Source organism: Sciurus vulgaris, assembly GCF_902686455.1.
Source record: "Sciurus vulgaris genome assembly, chromosome: 3".
Lineage (NCBI taxonomy): Eukaryota > Metazoa > Chordata > Mammalia > Rodentia > Sciuridae > Sciurus > Sciurus vulgaris.
This window is the reverse complement of record NC_136463.1, coordinates 127,055,372-127,070,227: the sequence shown is the minus strand read 5'-3', so window position 1 is coordinate 127,070,227 and position 14,856 is coordinate 127,055,372. Positions and strand designations below refer to the sequence as shown.

Below are 14,856 nucleotides of genomic sequence, written 5' to 3'. Positions count from 1 at the left end.
CAGAATCTCTCATTCAAAGTCAAAGTAAGTTATTAAGAGCTCGGAAATTCAGCTAAACACAGAGAAAGCTATGAAGTAGACTATGAGTGGCAAGCTGCATTCTTCTCTAGAAATTCAGTGCAACCTTTCTGTAAATCCTGCAAAAGAAGAGAAGGTCGAAATGTGATCCTACAGTTATCACTTTATTCTTTACTGACTGTTTGCCATGGGCCAGATGCTATGTGCAGTCCCATGAGACACTGATCCTGTCCTCAGGAAGCTGACCTCTGAGAGCAAGGTTTGATCTCTGTGGCCCCAGAGGCAGGATCAGTAACAATGACTGGAAGGCACCTGTGAGAAATTAATCATTGCACAAGTGAGCAGCCTGCACCTCACATGCCATCAATGGAGGTGTTCAAACAGAAACTGGATGGCCCACTCAGCAGCAGGCGTCAGGCATCAGTGGGGAAAAAAAAACTTAGTAACATGGCCTTGAATTACCCAAGAATCTAGAAACTTGAAACTCAAGTTCTTGGGTAATTTCATGACAGTGACTTCCTGTCTTCAGCAGGGAGCAGAGAAGAAAAATCTAGGCAGTTTTTAATACCCAAGTGAGAGAATTCTATTTCTGAAGACTAAGATCCAATCATATCTATTTTGAAACTATCTGAAATACCCATGGGCAGCTCTTCTTCTCCTCTAATTTTTCAATTGTTCACTATTAGGCTTTGAGTTTGTCATGCTGCATATTGTTTGTTGTTCTTCTAGCAGCAAAAGCCCAACTTTGTATCATATTGGTTAGTCAAGACAAAACATTTTTAACTGGAATAAATTAATTGGTTTGATTTCAGCCCAATATTAATAGCATGGCTGGAGAACAAACAGTAACTGAGATGTTTATTGCTCAATATACCAAGATTAATAATACTTTAATGAAAAGCTGAAAAAACAGTTTCAATTATGCTCCTCTTATGGCAAATGAAAATAACCACCACACACAGTAAATATGTAGTCTAACAAAGATTTTGAAAGGATTTGTAAGACTTTAAAAGACTTGAGTAACAAAAACAAAAATATAGAGTCATTCACCAGTAAATAAAACATTTTTATGGTCACCTCAATGATCAGCCTTAATTTCTGATCTGTCCAAGTACCATATAGTAACATCTGTGTTAATGTACCTGCATTTCATACAACAAAACAAGAACATTATTTATAATTCAGGTAATTTTCCAAACTCTTCTTGGTTCTAGGAGAAGCCTTTCTAGTGGCTTTTCCTCACCAACCTCTCCCATGAGGTTCATGTTATCAATAGATATATTGGTAGTACCTGTGTATTCATATAAGCTACATATTTGTTCAACATGTGTCCAATTTTCTCTCTTTTATAGTTCACCTTGGAATGTCTTAGATGACAAGCTCCCAGGAACAGAAACATCACAGAGAAAAGAGCTGAGTGATGGATGGCTATTCAATATATATTTCTGGATGATGACTACACTAATTATCAAATAAAATGATTCATTATTTAAATTGCTTATTCCCTAATTCAAAATGATGATTTAGAATAAAGTTAAGGCACTGTGAAATGCTTAAAATTCCTTAAGCAGTAATGGCATGCCTGTCTAAAAGGCACCAAAGGAAATTTATAAATTCAAACATGAGGTACCCCAAAGAAAAGGTGAAAACTGAGAGCCCTGCTACTAGGTAGCTGAATGCCACCCTATAGCTGTACCGTAAATGAAGAAAATGTAGGGAACTTAACACAAGATACCTTTTCCAGATAAACAAGAATGAGAGGGAACCCCACTGCAACAAGATACCAAGTATCAAGGAGCAAATATTTCAGTGTTTAGGGTAAAGATTGGCAAGGAAGATTCACACAAAGGATGCTGTTTATGTTAGCCAGGTTGCTTAACCTCTCTGAGCCTTAATTTCTGATCTGTCAAAGTAGATTGTAATTTTGTAGAAGAAGCAGAGGGCAGTAATGTAAAGCCTTTAAAAACTTGGGCTACGGTGACAGCCATACTTGGTGTAGTGTTGACGACCAGGATGGTGACAGCATCGGCTACAAAGATTCCCTTGCTCTCAGATGTGCAATGTGAGATGTACTGCACGCATGCTTGCCCAGCCACATTCACACTGCACCTTACCATGGCTCCCTTTCCTGGTAACTATAAATGCAGAGCCTTTCCCCTTGATATTCTACCTCACCTTGGGTTCAGAGCAATGGAGTCTGCAACCTATGAACTCAACCTCTGAAATTCTGAGCCCCAGATAAACTTCTCCTCCTCTAAGCTGTTCTTGTCAGGTACTTTGGTCACAGTGATGAAAAGTGGACTAAAAACATCCCTGATCCCTTCTCAAATGAGGTCCAAGGCATGCACTAATCAAAATTTCACAAGACACCTACCTGCTATTCTGACTTCAGAGGGCAGGTGTGAAGGTACACTTGATAGTTTACAGTTACCCAAGTCTTCCCATGTGTCCATCACTCTTCTATATATTTTATGTGAACTATCTCATTTAATCCTCTTAACAATTCTATTTGATGTGAACACTATAATTGGTTAGAAAATTTTAAAAATAATGCTGGAAGTGAGGGTAATAGTGAAGTAGGGAGGGACTCAAATCTGAAGGTGTCTGTCTGAGATCTCGCATATCTTTGCATTCCTAAGTCAACCTTACTTCCTTATGCTCAGTGAGATTGCTAAGCAGGGCCTGTACACAGGTGGTCATCTACACAGGGGGCATTTAAGGGCCTAAGAACAAAAAGTTCTCCACTACAAGTTTGACAAGGGAACTCAAATTCCAAACTGAAGCTAACACACTGAAGTTCTGAATGTGACAGGATTGGCTAGGTACAGCCTAAGCATTGGTTGTCAAACTCTAGTGGGCTCAGAAGCAACTGCAAAGCTTTCAAGTTGATTGCCAGGCCCCACCCAACAGAGTTTCTAATTCAACAGGTCTGGGGTAGGATCCATTTCTAACAAGTTTCCAGATGATGTGTGACACTGATATACTCCCCTTTATATGACAAATTGATAATATCTGTTATTGTAACCAATTGACATTTTGATCCTCTCCATTTATAAATATTTACAGTGTAAAAAAGGTTTTGAAACTTAAATTTATCTGGCTTTTAACATTTCTACAATAGTTTAATTTGGTGGGATTTTTTTCCCCCTCAAAATAAAGGGAGTGGTGGGGCTGGGGAGATAGCTCAGTTGGTAGAGCACTTGCCTTGTAAGCACAAGGCCCTGGGTTCAATCCCCAGCACCCAAAAATAAATAAATAAAGGGAGTGGTATCTTGCATAAGCCAAGGCAAGTGGAAGAAAAGGTCTTTTATATTTCACCTCTAGAGTATTCTATTTCCTTTCTATTCTTTTGAGGAAAGAAAAAAGAAAAAAAATATTTCTTTCATATCTCATATTTAATTGTGGTTTCCTAGTATAAGTTGAATATCAACAAATTTCAAGTTAACAAAAAGGCTTTCAGAGAAAGCCTTCCCAGAGAAAACAAACAAACAAACAAAAAAAAAAAAACAACAAGAAAAACATGCAGACATGTCTGTTTCAACATATAACATATCATCAAATCTACTGCCAGAGTAAAATTAAGCTGTGTGATTAATTCTTCTGAAAGTTCTTTCTGGAGAGCTGGTGAACTCTTTGCTGTGTGGGGCTGTTCTACTCCAGGTCAGTACTAAATAAGACATTGCGATCACAGTCTTTCTTTGGTACCTCCCCTCCTTACTTCAATTTCTGAGGAAGATATTTACATAGCCTCAAAGTTTCTACCCACAGCTTGCTTATTAATTGCAAAGGGAAAACAGGTATTTTTACTGTGGCTCTCCTGAGTGAATTTGTCTTAACCAAGGGTTCAAAATTAATATCACCCATAATGGGATGAACTGACATCATGCAATTCCCATGAAGCAGCACAGAGGACTGCCAAGGACACATGACCACTTCCTAGCCAAACTTTACACGCTTGAACTAGGTGAGGGGAAAATCAGATACACTCAAAATGAGGGACATTCTACAAAACAGTTGTGGTGAACTTTTCAAAAATGTCAAAGTCTTAAAAGACAAAGGCAGAGAAACTATTCCAGTCTAAAGCAGGTTAAATAGATAATGCTAATTAAATGCAATCTGTCATCCTGAATTGGAGCCTGGGTTGGAACAAACTGCCATAAAAAGCTAATGGGACAAGTGGAAAAACCTGAATATAGATTGGATAATAAAGTAAGAATTTGTTAATTGTACTGTGGTTATGTTATTGAGAGATGTTGAAGTATTTATGGATAAAGTTATATAACATCTGAAATTTATTCTTATGGTTTAGCAAAAATAAATATTATTATATATAATCACTAATGTATATACTGAGAAAAAGCAAATGTTGTAAAATATTACTAGGAGGTGAGTTTAGGGAAAGGACGCACTGAAGTTCATGGTATTACTGTCATTTTTCTCTAGGTTTAAAAGCCTTTTGAAAATGAAGTTTAAAAGAGAATTTTAAGTAAATGTTGGTTTTCTTTTTTTTTTCACTAGGAAAGTAATATATACTCACTATAACAATGGAAAGCAACAGTGACTCATTAGAGGTCTTCAAACAAAGTGAAAGTAAACCATCTTTCTTTACCCTCCCACATAAGCAAAGTCAAGCATTTAGTATATGTTTTCTCCACATTTCACTAAGTTCACAAAACATGTATTTAATCAGATGTCAAGTCATTCTTAAAGAGTCATATGAAGTGAGTTATAAATATTTTACTAAATGTTTTGTCCCTTCCAAAACTCATTGGCAAGAAATGACCAAGCAGCAAGGGATTGAATATATAAATCAGAAAAAAATCAGAGCTTATTACCTTTCTTTTATCATTTAGAAACATCTGGCAGCAGCCAATATATATTTCAAAAAGTATAATGACAATTTACAGAAGAATTACATACACTTCTTTTCCAATAACTGCCAGCACCTAGCCAAAACTCTTGGCATGTTAAACTCATGCTGATTCAGCATGTGTGGTGGCGCTTTACCACAACGATAATGATAATGATCTCTCCATCACTAGCTTGAGCCCCTACCTACAAGTCTACGAATTATGCCCTTGCAGTTTATAGTAATCAATTCCATTTCTGAACTATACACACTCAGGTTAAATACCTGCACATAGGCAAGATTTGGCAGTTTCCAATTCCTTCTTTCACTATGAATTTTTTTTCTCTAAACATAGTAGGAAAAGTATTACATATGTATTTTTGTAGGGTAGAAAATAAATGGACTGCAACTGATGTTTCCTACCAAAATCTGTTTTCTGTTATAAAATTCTTTCTCAAATCCAATAATCATATAAAAGCAGGCTCATTGTATTAAAGTTCCATGACATAGCACTTAAAAATATTATACTTATAATTTCTTTGAATACAAGTGGATAGAATGGTTTATTTTCTATTCTTGCCTGATCAACCAGAAATTTCAGAGTTAAATACTAAAGAATAGGGGGTCTGACTTCCTGAATTTCAATGGCCCTTCCGGGACAGCTTAACTATATATCCCAGTCTATAAAATGGGGACAATAATGCAAAGTTTACTAGATAGGAGAGTTTAGTTCAGAGTAATAAATAGTTTTATTACTTGGTTACTATGAAAAATTTGTCTTAATCAAGAAGGGAGAGGAAAGGAAAAACAAATTTTTTCTACCCAGGACCCTCCGTTTTGCATACACGAGCTTTGAAAGCCCTCACTTGTTAATGCTTCTAAAACCTACACACACCCTAACACAGGTATCTTAGTCCTTCTGACCTGGCTTCAACAATGGGAAACATGGCTGGTAATCAGCAATGACAGAGGCATTGGGAGAAAACCCAGAAAGTGCTCCGATTTGAGATTCCTTCTCTAATCAATTGCTATGGTTCACTGGCAGCAACTAATGAAAAGAAATAATAATAAAATCACTCAGGAGATTAAAGGATATTTATGGAAAATTCACTTTAAAAGGATAATGGAAAAACAATAATTAGCTAAAACCAGACATAAATAGAAATGACTAAAACAAGTTCCAGAGCTAGGTATTAAAAGTTATTAGTAGGATAACAGTAATGATAATGTCATATATATTTCAAAAAGCTGGAAGAAAGGATTTTGAATGTTTTCACAATAAAGAAATAACAATGTGTAAGGAGATGGATATGTTTGAGCTGATTTAAACATTACATATTGTATACATGTATCAAAGCATTACAGAGTACCTCCAAATAGGTATAATTTTTATGTTTTTATGCATCAGTTTAAATACATTCAAATTTTTTAAAAGCACTAAAAACAAACAAAAATCAGTGCAGTTGAGCCCCAGAGGTCAACTTTGCAAGGTTTATTCTTGAAGTACCAAGCTGAATGTGGGGACCATGTTGGGCCACATTCCTAAGAAAGATGAAAGGTCTCAGGATCCAGAGCTCATCTGCAATCAGCAGGAATCCCATACTCTGAAAACCAAGACCCTTTTCTAATTTTACAAAGCAGGGCAGATCTCTGTCAAGCCTTTAATAGAGGTGAAATACAAGAAGCTGATACTGCTTATTTCAGTAGAAAAATACTGATTTTTATTTTTTAAAAGACAACTCCCAAGGACCACAAAATCAAGAAAATATAAAAGGGGGATGAAAACATTACACATTACTCTTTACTGACCCCTGTTGGCTGCCTTTGGAAGTGAAAAGCCCTGAACTCCCACCCAGCCTCTAGGAGAGTCAGCTCAGAGAACACAGGTTCTTCCATGCCATGAAAAAAAAATCCTTTCACTTCAGATGACCCCTAGTAGAACTCAACCCTAAAGCACACGCTGCAATAATTTCTATTTATGGGGCTCCCAGAATGGAAATTGGGAAACAGCCTCATGGATCAGCCCCAAAGGCCTTGCAGCCCTGTGACCCTCTACCTCTAGGTAGAAGAGCTTATATAAGTACTGTCATCATCATTTCTGATAGCAGAAAAAGACTTTTTACCTCTTTCTCTATTTTGAGCAGCTTCTTTACGGCCACCTCCTTGTCCTGTGATATCCATTTGGCTCGATAAACACTCCCAAAACTTCCTCCACCGCAGTTTTCAAAAAACTGCAAGTCATCAAATTTAATTTGCACAAAGGAGGTACCGAGAGACGACATCTCATAATGACAAAGTAGTATACTTCCACAAAATCTGCAGAAAGAAAGAAAAAGAAAAGTTGAATTACAAATCAGTTTGAAAGATCCTTTGAATCCTACTTCAGATGGTGAGTAGCAAGTCCTATGAAACTTCCAGAAAGGCCATGATCACTTAGGAAGAAGAAAAGCAAGACAAACCAAAATGAAAACACTCACCCTGGCAGCCCGTGCAAAATGCAACAGCAACTTGTCCAGACTTTGAAATGCAGCTGTTCACAGAGAAATGGCTCGGATTTCCCCCCAACAAAACCTGTAGCAGCACTTCCTACACCTCCCGGAGAGTTCTGCCTAAAGGCTACTGTGTCACCAGGTCTCCTATCAGGAAGCCTGACAGACGGGAAGCGTCTTTCAACAGCAAGCTTGCACAGCTCTCCTGGCAGCTGCGGCTGGCCACCTCTCCACACAGCACTCACTCCTCACGAAATATACATAACCTAAGCCACTGAGCGTCCCGCAACAGCCCCACCAATGCTGCCAACGAAATGAGCGGTCAATGTTTAAACTTCGCAAACACATTTCCAGTTTAGGGATGATAGAAAAGCTGGCCAAGTGTTTTTCTAATGTGGCTCCCTGAACTGTATACTGTAGCAGAACTTAATTAAAGAGTAAAAAATTTGCCCCTGATTACAATATATTGTCATCCAAAGAACATTGCCAAGGATGTTTTAAAAAATATTATGTTTGTTTCCAGAGTAACACACTATCCTTCCTAGAGATTATTACAATGATATTTTCTGTGGTTTAAAGAGACTTACTATTCTCCATTAAGAATGACCAGGTAAATGGTTCAGGCACCATACCTGGCCCCACCTCCCCAAAAAATGTGCGTGTGTGAGAGAAAAAGCAATGTGGCAAAATGTTAAGAACTGAAAAATCTAGATAAAAGGTTTTTCTGTGAGATGTGATTTCTTTTTCAAAATGAAAAGGTAGAGGGGGCAGTTTATATCAATATAAATTCATGAGATTTCTCCATAAACATCTTCAGGCTCAGAATGATGTGCATTGTCAGCTCAGCTGACTAGGAACATCAGGTCACTAAGAAAAGCTGATTTCTTGCACAAAGCCAAATTGTGGTCTACTTTGGTGAGAAGACAAGAAAGGGGAAGAGTTGTTTGTCTATCCTCTGAAGTTTTGCAGAGTTTACAGTTCACAAAAATATTGGGAGTTTGGGGGAACCATCTATCCAGTTACAGCCTATAAATAATATTCACTTACCAGCTTTTACTGCAATTCATACTCAGTTAATTATACAAAAGAAAGTTTGGATAAAATTTAGGATTGTGCCAAAGGTAAGTACATAGCACACATAAGCTAAAAAGTCTAACAAAATGCAAAATGCCATGTGTAAGATTTTCTCATGTTACAGATGCTGAGTCTATATTTTTTCTTAATTAACTTTAAATATGAAAAATGACTATAGGAATATAAAACAACAAAATATAAGTCCTCCGCCCTACTGTTCCCCACACCTAATTCTCACTCTCCAGAGGCAACTAATTTCAAATTCTTTAGTATTTCCTCATAGTATTTTGCTCCACATTTCTAAAGAATAAGTTTATATTGCCATTGCTTGATTTTTCCATTTTAGATATTATCTATTAATTTAATCCTATGAAAAATAAGGATTTAGTTTTCATATATCATCCTTCATTCACCTCTGTGCATACAAATGTCACACTTGCCCAATCCTGTTTCCAATCATACTGTAACATTTTGGTTAAGTAAATATTCAGATTATACAGTAGTCTGACAAAGTAAATATTATTTCCAACAGTGCTATAGAGGATTTAATGCTTACATTTCTCTTCTTGAGTAACTTTTTGTCTCTTCTAAAGTTAGTAGTTGCCCTGTTTTTGTTTTTGTTATTTATTTGACTTTTTATATTCCTAATACCTACTCACCTTATCAGCTCTTCTAAGAACTGAAAAATGTCTCTCAATAAAGTGAAAACAGTAGCTTTGTGTGTGTGTGTGTGTGTGTGTGTGTGTGTGTGTGTGTGTGTGTTGCGGGTGAGGATTCTATTTTTTTCTTGGAGACATTTTCTCTGTACACCTCCAGTCTGGCTGGAATGGCTGCTCTCTAGGCCTGACCAGGACTAGGACTTCCCTTCACTACCATTTAAGACTTTTCCTTCACCTTCTTTTGAGGAAATCCCTGTTCTTGGATCTTCTATTTTCTCTTTCTTGGTTTATTTCTGTGTTTTGACAACATAATTCCCATTAGGCACCTGGAAAGAATACATAGAATATAACTTTTTGAGAATCTGTGTGTACTGAAATGTCTTCATGGGTAGCCAGGCTGAATATGCAATTCTAGGTAGAAAACCACTTCCATACAATTTTCAAGGTATGACTTCATTTTCTTTTAGTTTCTAATGTGGTTATTGCGTGATTTGATACTATTCTGATAACTAATCCCTTTTACATGATTTTATCTCTCTGAAAGCTTTTAGGATCTTCTATTCATTCCTGGAACCCCAAGTTTATTGGGACATGCTTAGGCAGGTCTTCATTTGCTGGTAAGGGCACTTGAACTCTTTCAATCTGTAACTTGTGTCTTTGATTCCAGCAAATTTTCTTGTGTTGTTCCTTTACCATTTACAGCCACTTTTACTTCATGTCTCCTTGTTGCACATATGCACCTAAAGAACTGCAGTTCCCCACCTGTGCTGAACTCTCTCACACCTCAATTTTTTGCACAGGCTATGTCTCTACTTCAAATGCCTATCTTCGTCCAACAAACTTTGTGTGTGAGTCACCTCTTTGAGCCCTATTGAGAAAACTTTATACTCTCCCTCTTCTCTACCATAGCATCTTTCTATACCCATTCATCCTTCCCACTAAATTCCCGACAGACATACATTTCCAAATTCACTCCCATTTACATCTGATATTCAGCACCCTGTACATAGCCAGGCACATAGTACGCACCTTTTCCATTCAAAACATTTGTTGAACAAATAAATAGTTTCTGGTTAGTCTTTCATTATACCTTTTGCAGCTGGAAAGATTTCAATCAAATTAAGTAAAATCTGAGACCTATAGATTTTACTAGTGCCCCCAAAGAATTCAGAAGCAAATCCTGATTTAGAAACTGCTGCCTAGGCTTCTTGGGAGACTGAGGAGAGTGTGTGGATCCCAGGAACTGGGTCCCCTTGAGTCTTGAGGAGTAGAGAAATTCTTTTCAAAACAAAGGTAGAGATCTGAACCAGGATGAGATCAATAGGAATTAATCTAACCCCTGTAGAAGCACCTTCTCCAGGATCTGCACAACTTCACATGAGGCAACTAGTCATGTTCTTCCCAGAATCAGTTACTCACATTGTGATACACCCTGCCATTTAGGAATTGGCTATATATGAGTGGAACCATGCAATTACTTGAATGTTTTATTGAGACTGTAAAAAATTAAGTCCCATCTTATTACTGAAGAAACTAACAATTCCAGGGTGTCTCAGTACAAATTTTAACTCCAGTGAGCTGGGTAAAGCACTGTGCACTTAGCTGAAAAACTTGGTTGAGGCTCCTATTCCCATATACATATGAATATCATAAAAAACTATATAGTTTTTATATATATAAACTATATATATACACACTATATACACACACATATACACATACACATATACTTACACGTGTTTGTATGTATACACATATTCTTCTGTGTTTATGACCAGAAGAATAAAAAATCTGAGTTGCATGTTAATCATACCTAGAGCATCCTGAGGAAGACTGCTACCTGATCAAATTACATCTAGTTCTTCGAATGTATTCTCCACTGAGTACACCAGTGGAGAGTCATCTGTGTAGGTTTATTTACATAAGATACCAAATCACATACAATGTTTTAAATTCGCATGATAAACAATTGCTTTATGCAAAAAAAGATATTTTTTCTCTAAGTAACAATTCTCAATAATAACTTTGTAGCATTGGCAAAGTTGTTTTAAATGTTAAATACCACGCAACAATGAAGGCTGAACTAGAGCAGTAATACAGAAAAATAGAAGAAGAGTAAGATGTCACAACTCTAAAGATCCTAACAAGGTGGTTGGGTCCAATCATCTGAATACTTGAATATAGTATGCCAAATTTTTTTAATTTATAATTTTTCTTAAATTAACATCAAAATGAAATTTTAAGTACTAACTGAATGAATGAAAACATATATAGCAACATTAATTATCAAAGAGTCATAAAAATTTAAAAACTTAAAAGGAGTATTATTCCACTTTTTTAAAAGTTTCAATCTTCTAAATCCCTTCCATATGTCTTCCACATATGATTGATAGTCCAAAAGTTATTAAGTATGCACTGTATTACTTGACTTCCCTGATAAGTTTCAGTTTCAAATAACATATTTCGGTCCAGAAGTAGCACAATCCGGGAAGGAGCCTGACTAGATCTAGTAGCAAATCCAAATTTACAAGCTATTAGACCTTGGGCAAGATAATGGGCCTCTTTGACCTCAGTTTTCTCACTGGCAATGATACTTTTTCTGCATAGAGTTTAGAAAGTGGGAGATGATGTGAAAAAGCCTTCCTTAGTGTCCAGCACATAGTACACACACAATAAATGGAAATCATCATTTTCTAATTGTTTTTAATAACATACTTAGCAATCTAATCCTTCAGTCATTGTGGTCAGGGGTGCTTTCCTCAATAGTTCTCCTCTCCCTATTTTCAGAATTGTTTTCTATTATCTCTCCATTACTTGCAGAGAAAGTGTTGATAAATAAATGTACTATTGACCCATAAATCTTTTGCATGTGCTTTTTTGGTTTTCATTTTTTCTCATTCCTCTTTATTGTCCTTTATTTTCTTGTCATTTTTCATTTTTGCAAGATCTATTTCATTAGCAATTAATAATTTTAAATTATTTTTCCCAGGGAGAATATGTAGTTATTAAAATACATTTTTTTGCACTTTTTAGATATTAGCTTTTCTAGAACCTATTTATTCAGTCATAGCACTCACTATGGTACAGTACACACCTTCCACAGTGGCACTGTTCTTTCAAATCTTATCTACTGCCTATTACATGGCCACCTAATTCTGGAAAACTGTAACCAGCTTCATCAAATGCCTGACAATCATAATTTTTAAAAATAATTAAATCTACTTTATAAGAAGATCAATTTTATCAGAAAAAAAGGGGACTTTGGACTTTCTCTGGATGTTTCTACCTTTTACGTGTATATGGGCCTATGATTTCTGCATTTAGATTTTTTTAGGGTAGAGGAGGCCATACTGGGGTAGAACTCAGGCATGCTCTACCACCGAGTTACATTCCCAGTTCTTTTTTTTTTTTTTTTTTTTTTTTTTTTTTGAGATAAGGTCTTGCTATGCTAAGGCTGCCCTTGAACTTGGGATCCTTCTGCCTCATCCTCCCCTAGTCACTGGGATTATAAGTGTGCGCCACCACACCTGGCTCCTTCCTCTTCTACCATCCCTAACTTAAACCTTCCTTTCCCACTTCTTCACAAAAATAAAATTATAAGTTTATTTCTTATTCAATTGAGAAGAAAAACTAATTTGTTTTACCATGACCTGGATAAGGTTTTTTAAAAGACTTTTCAAAAACAGTCCTCAGTCTTTGACAAATTATTTTGCCAACATTGCTGCCCTAATATTCATGTTATTTCAGCCTCCTTCATAGAGGTTGGTAAATAAATTAAAATGTGCTTATCTTCATGTATAATAAAATGATACTACTTGGAATCATTGTGGTTTTTCTTGTTATGTTCAAAAAATAGAGAAGCCAGGCATGGTGGCACATACCTGTAATCGCAACAGCTCAGGAGGCTGAGGCAGGAAGATCACAAGTTCAAAGACAGGCTTAGCAACTTAGCAAGGTTCTAAGCAACTGAGCAAGACCCTGTCTCAAAAAAAAAAGGGTTGGGGATGTGGCTTAGTGGCAAAGTGCCCCTGGGTTCTACCCAATATAACCAAAATAGAGAGGGGGGAAAGTTCTGGTTTGATGTAGTTCTTCGTAATGTGTCAGGGTCAAGGATTCAAAGATTCTATTTTTGAACAAGAATGCTGTTCTACTAGGTTATTTTTTTTTAAATCAATAAAAAGATAAGAACTGCAAGACTAGCTAAAAGAGACCAGGCGTTCAAAAAAATAACTACAATGTGTCTACCATCAATATTTCCTTCAAGGTTGCTCTCAAAAACAGCATATCTTGCATTGAATATGTTGAGCTGAGTGAATAAACTTCTTCAGACATGGATAACTGGATAACATGGAAAAGAGTCTAAAAGACATAACAGCTGTTGTTTCATCTCTCCCTCCACCATTCTGTGCTTTACCATGTAAGTAATAAAACTCCAGTTAAGGCAATTAATGAAAATCAACTTCCATTTCATGCTTCCTTGCCGGAAATGTCATGGGAAGTAAAATAAAGGAAAACCAGGTAAGTGGTCGTGGGGGTGCTTATGACACAGAAATGCTGTGTGGAATGTGTGGGTGCTACAACCAAGTCCAACTAGCAAAGGGGAGCAGATACATCCACGTCATGGGTCACCACACGGACTTATCATGGCATGAGGAAGAGGAGGGGGCAAGGGTTAAGTAAAGTTGGGGAGCAGGGAGAGGGCAGATTTCTAGGAGTTGGCTGGAAGAGGAATGCACAGTTGCACAGGGTGAGGCCTACTTCCTGGACCAGCCTCCCCCTGTATTTAATCAGCTCTTGTTTCTACCCAGGAACTACTTTTCTGTCAAGTAGAAAGTATCCAACCTTTCTGGCTGCTGACAAACAAGGTACAATTTTAGACTAATAACCTAGATAATAACCTAAATGTGTAGGTTAAAGCCTGATCATCTCTGCATTAAAATGAAACACTAAAAAATGGGAATGCTAGAACTAGAGAATACCAAGACCCTGCATTATGCTTTGCTGATCCAGAAGCAACGCTACCTGTGGATACAAGTTAAGAAAGAATTCCTGGTTCCTAGGATTACCCAACCAGAAAATATGCCATCCTCAGAAAATACGCCACATGAGTGACCTAGCCCTGAGTGTTCAGTGGGAGTCGGGGACATGGAGTGGAGATTCCTGCATCAACTGGGTGAGCAGAATGGATTCTTCTCAAGATCCACTCCAGCCCAGTACCTACGTATGATGACTAATCAGCCTACTATGAAGTACTGAGAGTCTCCCTCCTCTTCTGAGGATGTAGTCATGAACCTGACAGCAAACCTGAAGAGCAATGATCAACATCAGGATGGAAATAATGGAAACTCTCCTCCCAAGGCTGGGAGGGTGAGAGACACATTCCAGATTTCCATCCTATGACTCTCCTCTCCCTTCTCCCACATTCTCAAAGCAAAGAATTCTCTTCATCTTGAAAGCCAGAGAATAACCACAAACTATAAAAAGTCTTCAGATGATGATGTGCCCCTATTCTTTTCTCAGCAAAATGGAATCACATGACCCCAAGCAGCAGGCTGGGCTGCAAAGCTTAATGAGACAGTACCCTTTATTAACACCAATCCACGTTCCTCATATGCACATTCCCATGTGTGGAGTACACAGCACTGTGCAGAAGATAAAAGAACAAACACATGTTCTATAATATCAATTTTATTTTACAATTTGGAGGAATAAACTTATCTGATATATGGGTGCTTTTGTGTAAGGTGCTTTTTTCTTTTTTGTATTG

The 14,856-nt window shown here is 37.1% G+C and overlaps 1 protein-coding gene across 3 annotated transcripts in view; it reads right to left on the bottom strand.

Annotated features, from left to right (window-relative positions):
- MAP3K20 (mitogen-activated protein kinase kinase kinase 20) overlaps window positions 1-14,856 on the bottom strand; it is a 171,912-nt gene that overhangs the window by 153,264 nt on the left and 3,792 nt on the right. For all 3 annotated transcript variants that reach the window (XR_013762996.1, XM_079135021.1, XM_079135022.1), the window contains exon 2: window positions 6,991-7,183. Coding sequence is in view for 2 of the 3 variants with exons in the window: in XM_079135021.1 (XP_078991147.1) it covers window positions 6,991-7,149 (159 nt within the window). In the remaining variant the exon portion in view is untranslated. The remainder of the gene's footprint in view (window positions 1-6,990; window positions 7,184-14,856) is intronic.